The 19,718-nt window shown below is 62.3% G+C and overlaps 3 protein-coding genes across 6 annotated transcripts; 2 read left to right on the forward strand and 1 right to left on the reverse strand.

The window, feature by feature from the left end:
• Positions 1-2,258: 2,258 nt before the first annotated feature.
• LOC114068147 (fibulin-7-like) lies at positions 2,259-7,177 on the reverse strand. The gene is made up of 9 exons (XM_027904042.1): positions 7,081-7,177; positions 5,407-5,608; positions 4,824-4,980; positions 4,478-4,648; positions 4,183-4,308; positions 3,893-4,015; positions 3,661-3,798; positions 3,439-3,577; positions 2,259-2,697 (listed from the first exon to the last, which is right to left on the reverse strand). The coding sequence occupies exons 2-9, from the start codon at positions 5,473-5,475 to the stop codon at positions 2,337-2,339; spliced, it is 1,284 nt and encodes a 427-aa protein (XP_027759843.1). The 5' UTR covers positions 5,476-5,608; positions 7,081-7,177; the 3' UTR covers positions 2,259-2,336.
• A 27-nt stretch (positions 7,178-7,204) lies between these two features.
• On the forward strand, positions 7,205-12,109 carry LOC114068146 (C-type lectin domain family 18 member A-like). Of its 4 annotated transcripts, none has more exons than XM_027904038.1 (12): positions 7,205-7,472; positions 8,190-8,281; positions 8,856-9,080; positions 9,155-9,252; positions 9,805-9,926; positions 10,010-10,117; positions 10,445-10,537; positions 10,663-10,769; positions 10,909-11,038; positions 11,108-11,204; positions 11,291-11,364; positions 11,529-12,109. In XM_027904038.1, exons 1-12 carry the CDS (start codon positions 7,313-7,315, stop codon positions 11,705-11,707), a joined length of 1,485 nt encoding a protein of 494 aa, XP_027759839.1. In that variant the 5' UTR covers positions 7,205-7,312; the 3' UTR covers positions 11,708-12,109. The 4 variants fall into 4 exon arrangements, with proteins under 4 accessions (XP_027759839.1, XP_027759840.1, XP_027759841.1 ...); XM_027904039.1 differs by having other exon boundaries at positions 7,207-7,412; XM_027904040.1 differs by having other exon boundaries at positions 7,207-7,472; positions 11,291-11,382; positions 11,530-11,662.
• Positions 12,110-12,895: 786 nt separating this feature from the next.
• LOC114068149 (RNA-binding Raly-like protein) lies at positions 12,896-19,098 on the forward strand. Its single transcript, XM_027904044.1, has 7 exons — positions 12,896-12,972; positions 14,594-14,672; positions 16,298-16,348; positions 16,695-16,843; positions 17,133-17,246; positions 17,516-17,682; positions 18,054-19,098. Exons 1-7 carry the CDS (start codon positions 12,936-12,938, stop codon positions 18,090-18,092), a joined length of 636 nt encoding a protein of 211 aa, XP_027759845.1. The 5' UTR covers positions 12,896-12,935; the 3' UTR covers positions 18,093-19,098.
• Positions 19,099-19,718: the final 620 nt, after the last annotated feature.

Below are 19,718 nucleotides of genomic sequence, written 5' to 3' on the forward strand. Positions count from 1 at the left end.
CGCTGGGCCCGTCGCCATGGCAACGGCTACGGCGGCGCGCGGGGCCCAAACGGCGCCGGGCGCGACCGCTCCGCGGGGACACGGGAGGAAGGCTGGAAGTTGGGGATGAGCTAAAAGCCATCCTGCTGCTCCTGGAAAATCCCCTTCCCCATTGTGCCGAGCAGTCTTTATAGCACAGAAGTGTATTGTTTTTGTTAATATATATATATTCGGATTTACAGCGAGGCGTAAATGAGGTGGCAGAGTTTTACTAGAGGCTTTGGAGTGGTTAGTGTTTAAGGAAAGCGGACTAAAGCACATGGGAATATGGATCGCTTCTGGGAAGCATAGAGTTGTCTATGAAGGATAAAGGATCCCCTGAGCAACTGGAATGATGCAGCATTTGACACTGCTTTGAAATCCTCCCAGCATCGTCTGGCTTCAGTAATTTCACCAAGATGGACCCCAGGGATTCCTGGATCATGGAATCACAGGATATCTATTCTGAGTTGGAAGGATCCACAAAGATCATCGAGTCTGACTCCTGGCCCTGCACAGGACAACCTCAAGAATCACACCATGTGTTGTCCAAATGCTTTCTGAACTCTGTCATGTTTGGTGCTGTGGCCACTTCACTGAATTAACAAATAAGCAGCAAGAACCATGGAATTATTAAGGTTGGGAAAGCCCCCTAAGATCATCGAGTCCAAATGATAACCCTGCACCATTATGCTCACCACTATACCAGGTCCCCAAGTTACACATCCACACACCTTTTGAACACTTCCAGGAACACTGATTCCACCACTGCCCTGGGCAGAAAGTCCCAGTGCCTGACCACTCTTTCTGTGCAGAATTTTTCTCTAATATCCGATCTAAACCTCTCCAGGCACAACTTGAGGCTATTTTGTCTCATCCTGCCACACGTTACCTGTGAGAAGAGGCTGCCCCCCACCTGGCTACAGCCTCCTTTCAGGGAGTGAGTTTTGCAAAGTTTTACTCTCATCAGCAACCAGCAACGTGGGTGCAAGCGATTCATCGAGTCGTGCTGTCCCTGAAGGTTCGAAGGGTGAAAGAAACCGGCCCCAAACCCCGCTCGTGGTGCCCGGTTTGGCCGGGACACCTCGTGCGCGGGGATAAATATTTACCCCTGTAATTCCCTGCTTTGCATCCCAGCCTCTCTCCGCAGTCGGCGCGGGCCAGCTGTGGATTTTGGTGACCCTGGGGAGGCTTTTCCCTCCCGTCCTCGAGCGAGGCAGCCCCAGGAGCCCCGGGAGCCGCTGTCTGGCGCACAAGGAGCTCTTTATGAGCCGCCGGCCGTCTGCGCACAGCGGCTGCTTTGTGCTGGCCGGGCACTCACCTGAGAAGGCTCCAGGGTGTCCTGGGGGTGGCGTGTCCTTCCCTCTCTGTCCCCAAAGGCCCTCGTCACCTTTTCAACCTCCCGCTGCCGGCGGCTCTCTGGCCGAGGAGGGTGGGGGGCTGCACCTCTGTTGTTCTCTCAGCCCACCCTCCTCAAGCTGGGTGCAGGGGAGCAGCTCGAGGAGCTTTGATCAGCCATATGGTTGGCTCTTGTCAGAGCTGTAGCAGAGGGAAGCCTCCTGGACGCAAGGAAGCATGGCCCCCATCGCCATCCCCTGCTCGCCAGAGCGTGTTCCAGGCGCTGCCAAAGGGGCTGAGGACAGCCTTGGCTGCACAGGATGTGCAGGGCAGCTTGTTGGAAGGTGTCCCTGCCCATGGCAGCAGCGTTGGAACGAGAAGATCCCTTCCAACTCAAACCATTCTGTGATTCTGTGTTTAGCCCATCTCCCAGTCCTCTGCTGGGGGGGGCTCTTCAGCGTGGCCCTCAGCAACAGTGGTGCTGCAAGGGACATGGACACTGCATCACCCTGGGTGGGCTTGGCAGCTCTACTGGCCCCCCCCAAGCTCTGCAAGAGGACCCTGGTGTGAGCACAGCTCTCAGCTGTCCCCAAGAACCTTTCCCCAGGAGCAGGGGGCACGGAGCAAGGAGGACACCCTTTCTACAGCCACTTTTCTTTTATTAGAGATTACAAGATACAAGAAGCTGGCCCTGCATGCCAAGTGCTGTTGGCTCACTCCGTCTTTCCCCTCTGAGTGCTCTGCAGGCAGAGAGAAGGGGGGCTGGCAGAGACAGGCACACCCAGGCTGGTCCCCCCCCCATTGCTTGTGGGGTTTTTCCTACAGGGACACCTTTTTTGCTGTGGTGGCTTTGCCCTACCAGCCATGAGCAAGCATTATGGGAGAGGGACGTCTCCAGTGGGACCACTGAGCTGCATCCGCTCCATCACTCTCCAGGAGAGACCCTGGCTCGGCCCCACGCCTGGCCCCCCCAAAGGGGATCAAAACACATACGGGGACACAAAGACCGTGACCTTGAAGATGTGCTTGCCCAGGAGGACTTTGCGGGAGAACTCGCTCATCTCCAGCTCCACCTCCAGCGTGGCTGGCCCCGCCACGGGGCTGGTGAGCAGCAGCTCTCCCGTCTGCCGGTCGGAGCGGCGCACGGAGAAGACGCCCTGGCCCCGGCCGCCCGTGATGGCGAAGCGCAGGCTGTCGCCCAGGAAGCGGGTGGTGGACATCTTGAAGAGGACCCGGGGCACGGTGCGGTTGGCCTGGAGCGGCAGGTAGTGGAAGGAGATGGAGGTGGCAGCCAGGAGGCAGGCCCGGCTCTCCATGGGGCAGGGGTTCCTCTCGCACTGGCTGCCGGGAGAGAAGGGGGTGCCACCGCTCAGCGCCGTGGCCTGGCTCGCTCGGGGAGCTGCCCTCATCCTCGCAAACGAGCCCAGCCCGCACCACAGGCAGCATCTCCAGCCCCACTGCCGGTCCTGTGGCAGAGCAACCCGAGACAGTCAGATCTGAGTGTGCCTGGCGTCGGATCTCTGCCTCATCCCTGCTTCTGCCAGGCAAACCTCATGCCTTGCAGGGACACAGCTCTGGGTGAGGCTCTAAGGCTGGGACTGGGGGTAGCCCAATCACAGCTGGAGGTCGGGGATGGAGCCAGATGTGCCTCCCGAAGAGGGAGATGTCAGGATCAGGGATGCTCCTCTGCTTGGGTGCTTTTGCTCAGCCACAAAGCAGTTTAGTCTCAAGGGTGGGATGGCCATTGCTGGAAGGCAGCTGATGGCAACACATGGATGCACAGCAGAGGGGAAATAGTGTCTTTTCCCACAGTATGGGGCCCTGAGGGGAGGCAGGATTCTGCGTAAAGCCACCATATATTGAGGTGTTCCCACCTGCACCCCCAGCCACCAGCATCCCAAGACCATCCAGGAGCGTGCCAAGCACACCCGGGCACCCCAAGTGGCAATTTCCTACCAGTGCTGGCCGGCACTTCACCCCGCTGCCCCTGGGTGACACACTACAGTCCCCAGGGCACAGCAGGACCCATCACCCTCGGAGAGGGCACGACACAGCCCGAGCCACCCGCAGTACGGTACTCACAAGGCGGAGGTCTTGACGTAGCTGGTGTTGTGGCGAGGCGGGGGGCACTTGGGGCGCACGCAGCGGTGGCCCCCGAAGGTGTTGATGCAGAGGTCGCCCTGGGTGCAGTTGTGCTGCTTCCCGGCGCACTCATTCACATCTGCGGTGGTGACACGGGGTGAGCGGGGCTGTCCCCACCGCACCCCTCTTCCCACGGGCTGCTCCCTGCCCTGCCACTCTCACCCTCGCAGGCGTTGCGGTCGGCGTGGAGCAGGTACCCGGGGGGGCAGAGGCAGCGGTAGGAGCCGGGGAGGTTGAGGCAGTCGTGGAGGCAAATCCGGGTCTGGGGGCTGGACTGGTAGAGCTGGCACTCATCCACATCTGGGGGGAGGTAAAGTGAGGAATGGTCAGGGGGCCCGTTGCTGCCAAGCCTTGGTTTTCCTGCCTCTCCCTGCCATCTTCAGCCCTCTCTCACCTTGGCACACGCCACCAGCTCTCAGCTGGAAGCCGGTGTCGCAGCTGCAGCGCCGGGAGCCCGAGCGGCCCTCGGCACAGCGGGGCTGGCGGCTGAAGGAGGCGTTGCTCGGTGTCACCCAGTCTGTGGGGTACAGAGGGTGTCACATGCTGAGTGGGGCGTGGGGAGATGGGTGGGGGCCAAGGTCCCCGGGGGGGGGGCTGCCAGGGAGGGAGGAGATGGGTGCAGCATGGCCAGGTGCTGTCCCCATGAGCATCCCCGTCCTCCCCAGTCCAAACCCGGGCACCTACAGGAGTAGATGGGGCTCTGGCAGGTGGGGCCTGACCAGCCTGGGGGGCAGAGGCAGGTGTAGCTCTGGTCGCCATCCACGCAGGTCCCGCTGTTGGCACAGGGGTTGCTGGAGCAGTCGTCAATACCTAGGGGGAAGCAGCTCGTGAGCACCCGCTGGAGAGGCACATCCTCGCTTCATCCCCGTGCCCGTGGCCGCAGCCTCTGGGCAGAGCGATGGAACCCCGTGGCTCAGGGCGAGGGAGGAGCCCACGGGCTGGGCTGAGCCCAGGGCACCCCGACCCCGCTCCACTTCACTTCTGCAGGAGGGCTGGGTGCCGCTCCACGTGCGGTTGTGCCGGCAGCTGCGCGTCTCCGAGCCCACCAGCCGGAAGCCGCCGTCGCAGACGAAGTGAACGTCGTGGCCCACCCGCGCGCTCCGGCCCAGCATCCGCCCGTTCAGGGGCACCGCCAGCTGCGGACAGGTGTCTGTGGACAGACAGACAGACAGACAGACATGGGTGAGGACGGACATCGCCAGGCTGGAGCCGACCCCAACCCGGCGAGGAGCTGGGGGTGCCTTGCCCAGGCTGTTTGTGGGGCCCCAGGGGTCAGAGCCGGCCCCGTGGGGACGTCACCCGTGGTGGCGCCCGGACGGGGTTACCGTTGCGTGTGGGGGGCTGTCTCTGGAGGCGGCTCTGGAGGATGGAGAGCTGGTTGCGGAGCCCGCGTGTGCCCCGCAGGTGGGCGGCCTCCTGCGCCGCCAGCGCCTTCTGCATCTGCCGCACCGCGCTGAGCGCCTGCTGCCGGCTCAGGCACTCCTGGGGCGACACGTGGACAGCCCTGTCACCCTCCGGGCTCCTCAGCCACCCTGCCACAGCCCAGGGGGACCCATCCAAGCAGGCAGCACCTTTGGAGTTGGTTTGAATGGCCTGCCTTGGGCAGGGTCCCTTCCCCTTCCAGTTGGGGTCTGCCCCTGGCTCCATGTCTGCTCCAGCCTCAGCCCTCCCCACCCAGCCCTGCCCGGGCACTTGGATGCTGAGGAGCAGCTTGGATGCTTAACATCATCTCACTGCTGCAGTGGGAAAGTCCTATGATCACCCCCCGGTCCCTGGGTAGCCCAAGGCACCTGTACCCACCATGCCAGGCTGATGACAGGGTGCTGGGCTGTGAGAGGTGGGTGCTGAGCAGCCCACAGTGCAGGATCTGCTGTGGGGCTGGAGGGAGGGAGGCATGAGGGTCCTTACCTGGGCGCTGCCGAGGGGCAGCTGCAGGATGCCCAGGGCCAGCCAGGCTGGCAGTGGGATGAGGAGCATCACGCCGGGGCTGGCTGCAGGGACAAGACGCTGATGGTCCGGTTCTGCTCCCAGCCGCGCTCCTGCGCTCGCTGGGATTTATCCGCAGTGTGTGCCTGTGTGTTTGTTGGTTTTTCTCCTGGCCGAGGCCGAGCTGTAGGAAAGTTTCCCCTTGGCACTGGCTCCAGCCTCTCCCTTCCCTTCCCTTCCGTTCCTTTCCCTCTCTGCACATCAGAGGCTTTGGGGGCCTTTCATGTTCCCGGGGCCAGCAGATGCCGGGGCCAGGCGGTGGCTGTCACGGCACTCACAGCGGTACCGGCAGTGCCGGGCTCGCCCCACAGCCAGCCCCGGCTCTGGGGCTTCCCAGCACGCAGGGATGCAGGAGGAGGCTAATCCCATGCGTTTGCTAAGCCTGGGAAAGTCTGCTGTGGGAAAAGATGGCTTTGGGGGTCTGTACTGGGGTTCAGCTCTCTGGAGGGGCTGGGGCAGTGGGGAAGGGCAGCCCAGGAGTGCTGTGGGCTCACTGGACTCAGCACAGCTTTGCTGGGGTGAGGTGAGCTCAGCCATGGCTGGAGTTTAGAGGGGAACCCCAGGGATCTGATGCAGCCTGGAGTTGGGATGCAGGTTGGTGTTACAGTCAGCATTAACACTCAGGTCAGGGTTAATGTTAGAGTCAGCATTAGGGCTAGGGATGAGGTTAGGATTAGAGTTACAGTTAGGGTTGGGATTAGGTTTAGAATTAGGATTAGCATTGGGGTTAGGTTGGGGTTAGGATTAGGGTCAGGTCTGGAGCCTAATGTTTGGCTTAACATTAAACTCATGGTTAGGACTAAGGTCAGGTTTTCTCTTAGGGTTAGGGTTAGGATCAGTTCCAAGGGTTAAGCTCCATGTTAGCAGGAAGGTTTGGATGAGAGTTGGGATTGGCATCAGCGTCTAGAACTGGGTTTATGCTGACACCCAGCTCAGACCTGACAGCTGGCAGGTAGGATGCTCCCGGTCCCTCCTGCTGTGACAGCCCAGAGGAGGGGGCACAGCCACATGCACAGGCCCCAGCAGGGATGTCTGAAGCCCACACCTCTGCCCTGTGCCAATGGGGCACCTGGCATGGCTGCTGGGAGCCCTGCACTGGGGCAAAGCCTTCAGGGTGCTGCTGAGCCCCCCGAGCAGCCCAGGCTGTGGCCTCGTTGCCTGACCCCGGGTTCCTGCCGAGACATCCCGAGCCCGGCATCTCTCCCGCCACCGGCCCCCCAGCCCTCACATCCTCCCACCCCGTAACGGCACTGCCCATCCCTCTGGAGTGGGTATTTGGCTTCCTGCCTGCAGCGGTGTGTGTTACCTCCCCGGCATGTTTAATTCATGGGGCAGGAGGAAGGCTGGCAGCAGGGGCCCCCTTACTGCCCCAGCCCCTTGGTATCCAGTCTCCCAGGGTCCCAAAGTGGGTTCTGCTTGCAACCCCAGCTCCTGCTGCCTCCACACCCCGACCTGGGCATGATGGAGGGGCTGGGGCAGAGCACGGGGGGCTGACCCCGCTGCGGGACATCCCGGCGGGGCTGCAGCCCAGGGCCCCGGGACTTGTCTGCCACATTCGCTCCAGCGAGCAACTGTTTTGACAGAGCTATTACTCACCCGTCAAGCTTTTGTTCGCGCTGCCCAGCGGTGCCTGTCTGGAGTCCTGAATAGGATCAAATCCTGCGACCAGACACACACACACACACACACACACACACACACACACAGAGGAGCGCGCAGGAGCGAGTGGCCGAGCTCTCCCCAAAGCCTGGGCTGCTGAGGGGTGGCTCGGCTCTCCACAGCCCTCCCTCTGGAGACTCTGCCCCCCCCCCCCCATCCCAGGACCGACATGGAGCTCTTGGTCCTGCTGGTTTGCAACCTCCTGGCGTGGAGGGTGGGTGAGACGAGGTCGGATGCTCCAGAGAAGTTGTCCCCGCTGGCTCCGGGAGGTAACTGGGAAGAGGGGCTGCTCTTCCGGCAGCAGGGCTGGGAGGCAGCTGGTTTAGGGGGTGGATGCACCCTGAGCACTCGGTGGGACAGACCAGGTGGGTAGGGGGCTGGGTGGGTGATGGGCATCCAGGGATGGCAACGTGGATCTCGGTGGGGGGCTGGGAGAGGGGCATGGAGTTGGTGATGGGTGGAGATGGTGACGGGATGGAGCTGGGGGGGGGCTCTGGGGCTAATGATGGGATGAAACTGGTGATGGGAAGGGGTTGGAGAACTCTGGGGCTAGTGGAGCTTGGGCTAGTCTGGGGCTGGTGATGTGATGGAAGCAGGGGGCTCTGGTGCTGGTGATGGAGCTGGGGATGGAGTGGGGCTGGGGTCTCCTGCAGCTGGTGATGGGGGCTAGTGATGGGTCCAGCCTGGAAGGGTCTGGGTGCTGGCAGGACAGAGCTGGGGGGAGAAGAGGGGGGCCGAGAACGGGTGCATTCCTGGCAGTCTCAGCCCACCCGTGCGAGACAGGGGCTCAGCGGGCTGGCCACCCCCCTCCCCACCCCCCCGGCCCCTTGCCCCTTTTGTGCTCCCAGCCCAAAAGCGCTTTCTTCTCTCCCCTCAAGTCTCCATGGAGACCTGGGTGCCTTCCCCGTATCCCCGGCTGCGGTCGGACCCTTCAGGGAGAGTTCCCACGGCTTCCTGAAGCGTCCAACCGCAGCCAGAGACACGGGGAAGGCACTTGCACCCTGTGGCCCCCTCGGCCCCATCCCTATTCCCTGCTGTCCCCCCAGCTCTCAGCATGAAGGAGACCTTCCTGGTGCTCTCGCTGCACAACAAGCTGAGGAGCAAAGTGCAGCCCCCTGCTGCCAACATGCAGAAGCTGGTGAGACCCCTCGCAGGTCCCATGTCCCCCACCTTCGATGTCACATCCACCTACCTCTCCATGCCCAGGGAAGGTAGTAGCCCGTGGGTGCTACACAGCAGTTTGTTAACAAGCTAACGAAGCAGAAGAGCTGGTGTGGGGCCCCCCAGGGAAGGACGTGTCACCAGCACTGACAGATCGAGGGCAGGCCAAAGACAGGGCTGGTCCCTTGAGGTCTTTTTTGGGGTCTGCCGTGTCCCTCTGATGTCCCCTGATCACCGCACACCTGCACATGCCAAGGCCAGTATGGGGTCCTCTGTGGAGTCCCTTATGCCCTGTGATGGCCCTGGATATCCCCCAGTCACCTCATACCCGTGCAGATCAAGGACAGGACTGGTGCCCTGTTGAGTCCCTCATTCCCCGTGAATGGCCCTTGGTGTCCCCCAACCCCTCCACACCTGAGCACATCAAGGGCAGGGCTGGTCCCTGGGGGTTCCTTGCAGCATCCCCCGTGACATCCCCTGGACTGACCCCCTTGTCATCCCCCAAATCGCCGCTGGGCTGTTCCCTGGGTGGCTCACGCCCATCCCCGCAGGAGTGGAGCGAGGAGCTGGGGCAGCTGGCGGGGGCACGGGCAGCCAGCTGCCTGGAGGGCCCTGCTCCCCCAGCAGCCCCACAGCTGGGCTGGAACGAGGCCCTGCTGCCAGCGGGCACGGGGGGCTTCGTGGCCGTGCTGGAGCGCTGGTTCGCCGAGGGACGACGCTACGACTACGGGACGGGGCGCTGCGCCAGCAACGCCACCTGCCACCATTACACCCAGGTGGGCACGGGGCGGGGGTGGCACCGGGGGGCCCTGGGGGTCTGGGGTCCGGGGTGACACATGTCCTCCCGCAGCTGGTGTGGGCCACGGCGGGGCGGCTGGGCTGCGGCCGGCACCGCTGCCACGGCCCCCTCGGCCCCAGCGAGGCCTTCGCCTGCGCCTACAACCCGGGGTAAGGGCTGAGGAGGGAAGGAAGAGGGGATGGGATGGGATGGGATGGGATGGGATGGGATGGGACGGGATGGGAGGCAGGACAAGCTGGGAGAGACAGAGCTATATGGGATGGGGGTGGGGCCTGGGGTGAGTGGGTGTGGCTTGGGGGGTGGGGTCTCTGCTGGGTGTGTCCACATGGATTGACCTATGGAGATGCATGGGGAGGGGTGGGGGCGGAGCTGTGACCTGCTGGTGGGCGGGGCTTGGTGGTAGGAGTAGGTGGGGCTGGATGGTGTGGGTGGGGCTCTGCATTGGAGTGGGCGGGGTGGGAAATGTGGGCGGTGCTGGTTTTGGTGAGTGGCTGAGGGTTTGGCGCCGTGGACCATGGATGGGGCTGCGTGTTAAAGTTGGTGGGACCGAGTGTGGTGGGTGGGGCTATGTATGCAGAAATGGGCGGGGCTGTGAAATGTAGGCGGTGTTGTGCACTGGAAGTGGGCGGGGCTCTGCCCAGAAAAGGGTGTGGCTTGCCCGGGTGGGCGGGGCATCCTTCTCCATCTGCCTGTGGGGCCAGGGGCAACTGGGAGGTGGCTGGGACGCCCGTCCTGCCCTACAAGCAGGGCCCCTGGTGCTCCCTCTGCACCGCCAGCCTCTCTGGCTGCTTCAAGTCCTGGGATCATGGCGGCGGGCTCTGCGGTGAGTCCCTGCGGTCCCTCCGGCCCCTGGGTGTCCCTGGCAGTGCCACTGCCGGCCCTGACGCCCCCGCCTGCTGTGCCCAGAGGTGCCCAGGAACCCCTGTCGCATGAGCTGCAGGAACAGCGGGCACCTCGACATGAGCAGCTGCCAGTGCTCCTGTCCCCCCGGCTACACAGGAAGGTACTGCCAAGGTGAGAGGGCACCACACAGCCCTGCCTCTCCTCCCCTCCCGGGGGGCGTGCGTGGCTGCTGTGGGTGCAGGGCACGCCGTGTGCAGGGTGGGTGCGGTGGGTGCAGGTGCAGGGCTGGTGCAGGGCGTGCTTGGGCATGGCCAGTGCAGCACTGACAGCCTGCTCAGTGCCCCTGTGCCCACAAGAGCAGTGCAGCACCAGGGGCACCAGCACAGCTCAGTGTGGGTGGGTGCAGCGTGGGCAGCATGGCCAGTGCTTGGGGTGCAGCGTGGGGCGGGCAGGGGCTGCCGAGCCCCCCCCCCAGCTAACCCAGCACCGTGCCCACAGTGAGGTGCAGTGGGCAGTGCCTCCATGGAAGGTTCAGGAAGGAGGAGTGCTCCTGCCTCTGCGACGCGGGCTACGGCGGAGCCGAGTGCGGCAGTGAGTCTGTGCCCTCCTGCGCTGCTGCGGGGTGGCAGCAGGAATCCACGGGCAGGGGCCCCTGGAGCGGGCTGGAGGGTCCTGGGCTGGCACAGGGACCCACCTGCTCCCACCTGTGCCCCCAGTGAAGATCCAGTTCCCTTTCCACGCTTGCGACGTGCGGATAGACAGCGACTGCTTCATGGTGTCCCCAGAGGCCGACACCTACTATGGAGCCAAAATTAAGTGCCAGGTGAGCTCCTGGGATGCTCCGGGCATCCCTGCGCGGCTGAAAAGTGCCACCCATGCTCGCAGCCTTCCCGGGCATCTCTCCTCTGCCTGGCACAGGGCTGGGCCACACATTTGGGGCAGACTCACTCCCTTCCCTGTAGGAGAAAGGGGCGATGCTGGCCCAGATCAGAAACCAGAAGGTCCAGGACATCCTGGCGTTCTACCTCAGCCGCTTGGAGATGGGTAACAGGGTGACAGACACCGATTTCGAGACTGGGAACTTCTGGATCGGTGAGTGACAGTGGTGGCAGGGTGCCAGGGGTGCCAGCAGACGTGCCAACCCACCTCCTGCTCCCCCAGGTCTCACCTACAAGACATCCAAGGCTTCCTTCCGCTGGGATGTGGGCGAGCCGTCCTCTTTCACCAGCTTCGCCTTTGGGCAGCCGGACAACCAGGGGTAAGTGGATGTAGAGGACACCGAGCGTGGTGTCACCGCTGTGCCACTGCGCTGGCTGCCTTCACCGCCCTCCCGCCGGGACACAGGTTTGGGAACTGCGTGGAGATGCAGGCATCGGCCGCCTTCAACTGGAACGACCAGCGCTGCAAGACCCGGAACCGCTACATCTGCCAGTTCGGTGAGCGAGCGCCTGGGAGCCCTCCTGTCCGTCCCCAGGGCTGCCAAGCCTCCAGCTCTGCTGGGTGTGTCCCTTGTCACCAGCCCTGCCCAGACCTCTGGGTGCTTCCTGGCATGGGGGGCACTGACTGTCCCCATTCCGTCGCAGCTCAGGAACACATCGCCCTGTGGCAGCGGGACCCCTGAGCCAGCAGCCCTGGGAACAGGCCAGCGCTGGCTGCTGTGCCGAGCCCGCCGCTCAGGAAGACCCTGATGCTGTGCCGAGCCCGGACCGTGGCTCAGAAGGATCCCCCCAGGGCTTACCCGCACAGGGGATGGGGGATTGAGGGGCCCTACGGCACTGGGACCTGGTGAGAAGGGACGTGCTCTGTGTCAGCACCCCCAAAACAGCATCTACTTCTGCCCCTCGCCTTCCTCTGTCACCATCACGCTGTGACACCCCCCGGGCAGGAGATGCCCCTGCAACAGCCAGGTACAGCAGCATCCTCCTCCAAAATTGGCAGCTGGGCCGTGTCTGGACTGTGGTCTCGGAGCGACAAGGGGACAAGAGGGGCTCCTGGGAGGTGCAGATCTCGTCACAGCTGAGGGTGAGGACAGGGCTCAGCTCTGTCCATTGTCCCAACCTGTGTGGGAACCTCCCAGCCTGGTGGGTTCCTCATGATCACCTGACCCTTCATCATCGCACAGTTCTTCACCAGCACCATCTGCCCAGCAGTTAATAAAGACCCTCTCCCCCTTGGGAGGAGCAGCTTGTCTCCTTTTGCTCTCCCAAGCCCACCAGACTCTCCCTAACCACATCCCACATCCTGCCTGCACTAGGTGGTACCTCCAGCTCCATCCTTGGAGCAGGTTCTGGGGTTGGTGAAGCCAGGACCAGCTCTGCCTCTGGCTGACCTCTTGTGTCCAGCGCCTGGGGGTGTTTTGGAGGGGTGGCATTAGCCAAGAGCTGATCCTTCCAGCCCCAGGACAGCCCCAGGTCAGGGCTCCCCATGTGCTGGGTGACAACCTGTGACTCCAGCGCTGGTGGGTGTCAGTGGGTGCTTTTGGAGGGGACATGCCTCTGCCCTCCTCCTGTCCTACCAGCCCTCTCCAGCGCTGGGCTGGGCTGGGAATCAAGACGTCCCCAGCCAGGACGCTGCGTGCCAGTCGGTTGTGTCCCCAGCTGAGTGGCGGGAAGACACGATCCACATCGCTGCCAGCCAGGCTGGGCTCGGGGCTCCGGGCGAGCCGGGCAAACCCGGACAGCAACCGAGCCGGCGACCGGGAGGGCAGGATCCGGCAGGTGCGAGGGGGCGGGAGGAGCCCGGGGAGGATGAGGGTGAGGATGGAGATCCCGGGGCAGCGCGGTGCCCGCGGTGCCGGCAGCGGTGCGGGCAGGGACAGGCAGCGGGGCTGCCACGGACCACCGTGCGGGGCGTGGTGTCCCTCCCCGCGCCGCGGTGGTGCGGCCCGGCCCCCCCCGCCCGGCGGTGGTAGCGGCCGGTGGCAGCGCTCGGTCCGGTGCGGGGCCGGTGCGGGGCCGGTGCGGGGCCGGTGCGGGGCCGGTGCGGGGCCATGACGCTCTTCGGCAGCGGGGACGCGGGCTGGAGATGTGAGTACCGGCCGGATCTGGCCCTCATCCCCCGCGGGATCGGCCCTCCTCCCGCACCCCTCCCCCAGGAGATGCTCCGGCACCGGGATGCTCGCCCGGCACTGGCAGCTCTGCCCGAGGCAGGGGGGGTGTCCCCCTGCAGCCTTCTGGCGCCCCTATCACCCCTACCCCGGGCGGGGCTGCCTCCCGGGTGCCCTCCATCGCCGTACCAGTCCCTTCCCTGGGCTGGGATGGCCTCCCGATACCGGGGTACCTGGTTCTCCCCATGCCATGACCCCCGGGACAAGGATGCACTCCCAGTCCTGGGACACCCCCTCGTTACTGTTACCTTCAGGACAGGAATATATCCTCACACTACTGGGATGGCCCCGTGCAAGTCCCTCCTACCTCAGGGATGTCCTTCCAGTTCTGGGATGTTACCCCCAGGTCAGGGAAGTCCTCCCGGTGCTGGAATGCCCCCATGCCATTACCCCCGGGTCAAGGGTGTCCTCCCAGGACTGGGATGCTCCCCCAAACATTATTCCCCCATACCATTACTCCCCAAGGACAGGGATGTTCTCCCAGTACCCTTCCATTACAGGGAGAGGAGCCCAGACATGGGGAATGGCCCCGGGTGATGGAGCCCTGCTGGCTGTGTCCCCTGCCCCAGCAGGACAGTCCCCTCGGTGCAGGTGGCTTGTGACAGGGTGCCTGGTTGGGGTGCTGAGGTGTCTGTCCTGCTGGCAGGGGGTGGAGTGGGTGTCTCTGCTGGGTGGGTGTGATGGGCTGGAGAGAGGGATGTCAGCAGTGGGCTCTGGCCCCGAGCAGCCCCTGGGAATCTGGCAGCACCCACGAAAAATCGGTGCCAGCATTACCTGGCACGCACAGAGCACTTTCCCCAGCTCACCCTGCGATCAGAGCCAGCCCACAGACTTCACCACACAAGGTGGCAGCCTGGAAAGCAAAGTGCCAGTTTCCTTCTGCTTGGATCTGTCTCAGAAACCCTCTTCCCTGTGGGGATGGAGGGAACCTTCCTCTGGCAGATGCTGGGCTGGAGGGATCTGTGGCCAGTGCCCATGCTCCTGGGGAGGTCTAAACCTCTCTGATGGGACAGTGTGTTCCCAGAGCACTCAGGAAGCTTCCACTTTTCACCCACCAGCTCCTACCCCAGGGGCCAGAGAGGTTTTGGAGTCCCCCCAAAATCACAAAATTAAATCTATGGAGATGTCCATAAAGCACGGTATTGGTGCCTCTCAAATGCAGAAAGGAGGTTCAAGCTGGCTTTGATGTGGATGTTGGCTGTGAAATCCTAACGAAGGGGTGAAGGGCATCATCCCAGAGCTCCCCAAAATATGGTCCACCTGCCCAGCAGGAGTGACAGCACAGGTGGATTCACCGCCGCGGTGGGAAATGTCTCTGTGGATTAATTACCCTCATCATCAGAGGTGCTTTCTGCCACAACCCTGGGCTGCTCCTGCCCTTCCCAAAAACCTAAATCTAGAGAGCTGCCAGCCTCCTGCTTGCCCTGCAGATTTTCTGAAGTGGCACATTTCCAACCGGGAGAGGAGCGTGGCTGGGACCAAAGGAAGCTGGTGCTAGAGATGATTCTGTGTGGGTTCATGCTCCTCCTCTCTCCCCACAGATCTGGACATGGCCAGGGAGCCCAAGCCGAGCCGGGCCAGGCTGGGCCAGAAGAGGCAGCACAGCAGCAGCCTGTACCAGTGAGTGATTGTGTGCGGGCTGGGGGCTGCACAGGGGGGTGATGGGGACTGTCCCACACCTGGCTCACCTTCCCCCCCTGCTCCCCATCACTCACACCCCTGACTATTCCAGCTGGCAGGTGTTAAGTCTGTGGGATGTCCCTGTCCCATCCTGACAGGGCTCTTGGCCACACAGGTGCTGGCTGGAGTCCTCGCTGGGCCCCTCCCACTGTGTGTCACCAGTGGGGTGTGGGGATCCCCCCTCCTCACCCGAAGGCAGTGAGAGAAGAGCAGAGCCCTGCGATCTCCACGCCTGTTACAGGTGTTGCCCTCCCTCAGGAATGGCGTCACACTGACAGAGGGCAGGTTTAGGCTGAGCATAAGAAGGGAATTTCTCCTGCTGGGGAGGCCCTGGCACAGGTTGCCCAGAGAAGCTGTGGCTGCCCCATCCCTGGAAATGCATAAGACCAGGTTGGATGGGGCTTCCTGGTCTAGTGGAAGGTGTCCCTGCCTGTTGCAGTGGGGTTTGGAATGAGATGAGCTTTAAGGACTCCTCCAACCCAAACCATTCCGGGATTCCACAATTCCCTCAGTCCGTTGCAGTTGTGGCTTTTAAATGCTGTTCCTCAGGGACAGACGCCCCTGTACGGGGTGGTGATGGCCCTGAGGATGGTAGTAGGTGATGCTGATGGCACTGATGATAGCAGAGGAGCAGGTCCCTATCCCTGCACGCTTTTGTCTCCCCCCCTCAGTGGATGTGGGGCGAGGTGGGGATCAGAGCCGGGCTCCTCTGCCTCAGAAGAGCTCTTTTGCGAACGCCCTGATTGAACTAATTGCTCTGCCTGTTGCCATGGAGCTGAAGGGAGGCAGCACTGGAGGGCCGGGACTGCTTGGCCCCCTTGGGCGCTGGAGCGTGGCAGCCACTGCCTTTGCTCTTCCCACGGGATTCTCTGAGCCAAGAGCTGAGCCAGGAAACCCCTTGCTGTGTCCCTAACAGGGTGCTAGACCCCAAGACCAGGTGTCCTGCAGTGCCATCAGTTCTCCCACGGCACAGGGTGTCCTGTGGCATCCCCACCCCTTGCAGTGTGGGCTCCGTGCAGCAGCAGCAGCAGCCACTGGGGGTGCAAAGGACACTCCATCCCTGTCACAGCAACAGAAACTTGGAAGGCAGCAAGTCTGGACCAAAAGCTCCCAAAACAGACCCCAAGGATTGTGCCCCACGTGCAAAGCACAGGAGCAGGCGGGTCACCAGTGCCCCCAGCGCACCCTTACCAGGAGGGCTGGTGCCTGTGGGCTGTGCCCTGTGCAGGTGACTTCTGAAGGAGGTAGGGTGGCAGCAGGACAGCACGCACGTGGAGTTTAGCACCAGGGCACTCTAAAGGCAGCCTCCTGAGGCCAGACCCTGCTGATGCTGCCCAGGGGGCTCTCACCATCCCTCCCAACACCCTTATTTCCCGTGAGAAAGATTCCTGCCAGGGCACAGCCACCTCCTAGGGCACGCTGCAGCCCAGGCAGCTTGCAGGGGATCCTCCAGGATGTCTCCTGCTCGGGGGGGTTGGAGGCTGGAGGGTGTCTCTGCCCTCCCATGCCCAGCAGTGACTGCTCCACGAAGCAGTGACATGTTCTCCTCTCTCCCCCTCCTGCAGCAGTAACTGTGACCTGGACTACGATCGCTACAGGGATGACTTCCCATACCGGTGAGTGTGGGGTGTTCCAGGAGCGGGATGAGCTGAGCACGTGTGGGTTTGGTGTGTGTGATTGGATCTCTGATCGTGGAAAAGCAGGGTGTGTACCTGGGCATCTGTCCCCTGCCTCCAAGAGAGGTTCTGTGGTGTTTCCCCACTTTGAGGAGCTGCAGCTTCCGCAGGCTTGGGGGCCTGGAGAGTGGGCAGATGGGGCATCATGTGGGCAGGGCAGTGCCCACACTGGGGGTGGGTCTTTTACCACATAGGGACCCAAAGAGCTGCTCTCTTGGCTGGCAAGGGGTGCTGCTTGCACCCCCTAAGGTTGTGCTCGTGCCTCTGTGCTCCTGTGCCCTTGCAGGGTCTATGAGTACCAGAAGATCCCGCCCCTCATTAACCGCATCCCGGTCAAGACCAGGAGGACTCACCTGGGAGCAGGAGGCAAGAGCAGCCTGAGTCCCCAGCCCGGGACGAGGAGCAGCACCAGCTCCACGGGGGGAAGGACAAAGTGTAAGTGTGACAGGGCTGGGAGAAAGAAGAGGCTGAGCCCTCATGTCTCGGTGAGTGCTGACCCTGCTGCTGTGAGTCCCCAGCTCCAGCAGACACAGCCTGGGCTACATTGGGCTGGTGACTGTCCCCTGGGTCCATTCCTGTTCCCCAAGGATGTCTGGTAAGGAGTATCTTTCTTAAAGGAGAATGTTGCAGAGGGGGGGAATGCTCCAGAGAGTGCGATGCTTCAGAGGAGGATGGCGTGTCCTCCTTGCTCTGGGTGGGCTCCTCACGACTCCTCTCCCTGCAGTGCGAGCCGAAGAGCTGCACTCCATCAAGGGGGAGCTGAGCCAGATCAAGGCACAGGTGGACAGTCTGCTGGAGAGCCTGGACCGCATGGACCAGAGGAGAGAGCGTCTCACGGGTGAGGGGACGGGCCCAGACCCTTCAACACTCGTGTGTCCGTGCTGGGCAACCTGAGGGCACAGGCGAACCTGGACCCTGAGCTGGCTGTAAGGGGTCCCCCCCTGTGTGCCCAGGACATCCAGAGCTGGCTGGGCAGCTTCCCTACATCCTTCCCCTTCCCTGGGCTGGGGAAGTAAAAAACCAGCCCTTTGGCACAAGGGAACGCAGTGAGGACAGGGCTGATGTTTGCACAGGTACCCCAGATTTCTGCTGTTTCTGCCTTTGCAGGGTCCAAGGAGAGTGAGAGGAAGAGGGCAGAGCCAGGGACAGAGTCCCCATCCCCAGCAGGAGAGGGGTCACGGGAGTCGCGGGGGAAGGAGGGGACGGGAGCTGACGGGCACAGTGACCTGCGCAACATCGACAGCGCCGAGGAGAGCACAGACACGGAGGAGACGGTAAGGGGAGGGCCAGATCCTGTGCTGCGCTCTCTGCTTCCCTAAAACCCACCCCTGCTTGCCGGTGGGGGATGCCTGGAGTAGATGAGAGGCTCCACCAGGGCTGCCCAAGCCATTCCAGCTGGGTGCCAGGGCTAAAACTGCCGGTGCCTCTGGGACAGCCCCGAGCACCCCTGGCTGTGAATCAACTCTGCACTGAGGCTGCAAAAAAGACCCTCAGAGCAGAAATACCTTTTATCAAAGGTGCTGCTCCCCCACCCACATCCCCCAGCTGGGTGTGGGATCCCGGGGATCCCCGTGCCGGGCAGGGCGCTGGGTCTGACCCTGCTGACAGCACAAAGGACAACCGTGCCGTGTGTTTCTCCTCACAGGTGAAAACCCACATGTCAGATCCCGAGGGGAGCCAGTAGCCGGACAGGGATGCTGTGGCCCTCCCGTGTGGCCAGTCCTTCCCAACTTGTGTTCATTATTTTTTTTTGAGGCTTCCAGCCACGCACAACGCGACGTGCCCGCTCTTGGCACAGCCATCCCCTGCCGCCGGCAGCCCCGTGTCCCACCCTGGGAGTTGCTGCCAGGCTGGGGTGAGAGAAGTTTTTGTGTTCCAGTGCACTTGTTTTCTTCTTCTTCCTGTTGTCATACCTAGGGTTAAGCAGAGGTGGCCAGGGGAGGGAGGGCAGGAGCAAAAACAAAAAGAAAAGGACCATGTCCCAAAGGAGCAACCCAAATCCCACCTGCCTTGCTGCCAGCACCACCTCACCCACAGGGTGCTGTGGGGCACAGAGAAAGCAGCCCGGGGCTCCCATCCCTATGGCACAGGTCACATCCCAACCGTCAGACCCCGCTGGGAATTGGTGCAGCAGGCACAGGCACAGCCCATGGCAGCTTTCTGAGCCACCACAGGAAGGAGGAACCACCCTAAGCCATCTCCATGAGGTTTTTGCGGGATTTTGGGACGGTGCCACACCTAGCTCTGATGTGAGCTGCCCAACCAGCAGCAGGGCAATGCCAACCCAACCTCTCCCATTCGCCCCTGCTCCCAAATGTGTTTTCCACGGGCTGTTCTTGTCCAGGCATCACGTTTGCAGTCAGCAGGACTCCTGTGAGAGCTTTACCAGGGTCCTCTCACCTGCACCCGAGGAGTCCTGGTCCCCCCGTACCCTCCAGCATCAAATTCCCTGTCCCTCATTTCTTGGTTGTCCTTCTCTCACTGGTAGGAACTTGTTCTGTATTTCTAACTTGCTCTGGTAAAAGAGTGTATCGTGTTGGAAAGAAAAATAATTTGTATTTCTTTTCTCTGGTTATTTAACTCCGGTGCAGTTTCTAACTGTCTAAAGTGCTCATTTAATTTTTGCACCCGATTCCGTGTGCTGCCAGACACAGTCCCTGGCTTTTCCTGATGCTGCCTTTCCTGCAGCTCAGCTCAGAGGCAGGAGCACAGCTCTGCCCTGTTTCCCATGGAAAATACCCAGAATATTCCCTACCAGCCCACCACGGTGTAGCTGGGCAGACAGGACTGGCTGCTCTGCTCTGCTCCATCCCCAGGAATAACCAGATCCCAACCAGCACCCACCTGCACCACTCAAGGAAGGACAGAGGGAGAAGAAGCAGGGGGTGACCCCAATCATGGAAGTGTCTCCTTCCACCTCTGCCCTTGGCTAGCAGAGGGCCCAGCAGAGCCGTGCAGGCAGAAGACTCACCAGAAAATAAATGATTTATTACTATGAAAAAAAAACCAACAAAACACAACTCTGCTGCCCTGAAGCACTGCCTGGGCAGGAGGCCCAAGGGACGCAAAGTCTATGCCACAGTGTGGTTCCTGCCCAGGGGTGACTGGACCCGGCCTGCATGGATGCTTGTGGTGGGGAGCTCAGCGTGAGGGTCTCAGCCTGGTGCCAGGACCACTCCAAGGTGAGACGTGGGGGTCCCGCAGTGCCAGCAGTACTTGGGGTGGTCCAGCAGCACACCAGGCTTGTTTGGGCCCTGTGGTGCCAGTTAGGAATGTTCTGCCATGCAGCGACTCCTCAGATACGCTTTTT

The sequence above is a fragment of the Empidonax traillii genome, unplaced genomic scaffold (genome assembly GCF_003031625.1).
Source record: "Empidonax traillii isolate 1590-97213 ecotype Southwest subspecies unplaced genomic scaffold, ASM303162v1 scaffold1005:size266651, whole genome shotgun sequence".
In the NCBI taxonomy this organism is placed as follows: domain Eukaryota; kingdom Metazoa; phylum Chordata; class Aves; order Passeriformes; family Tyrannidae; genus Empidonax; species Empidonax traillii.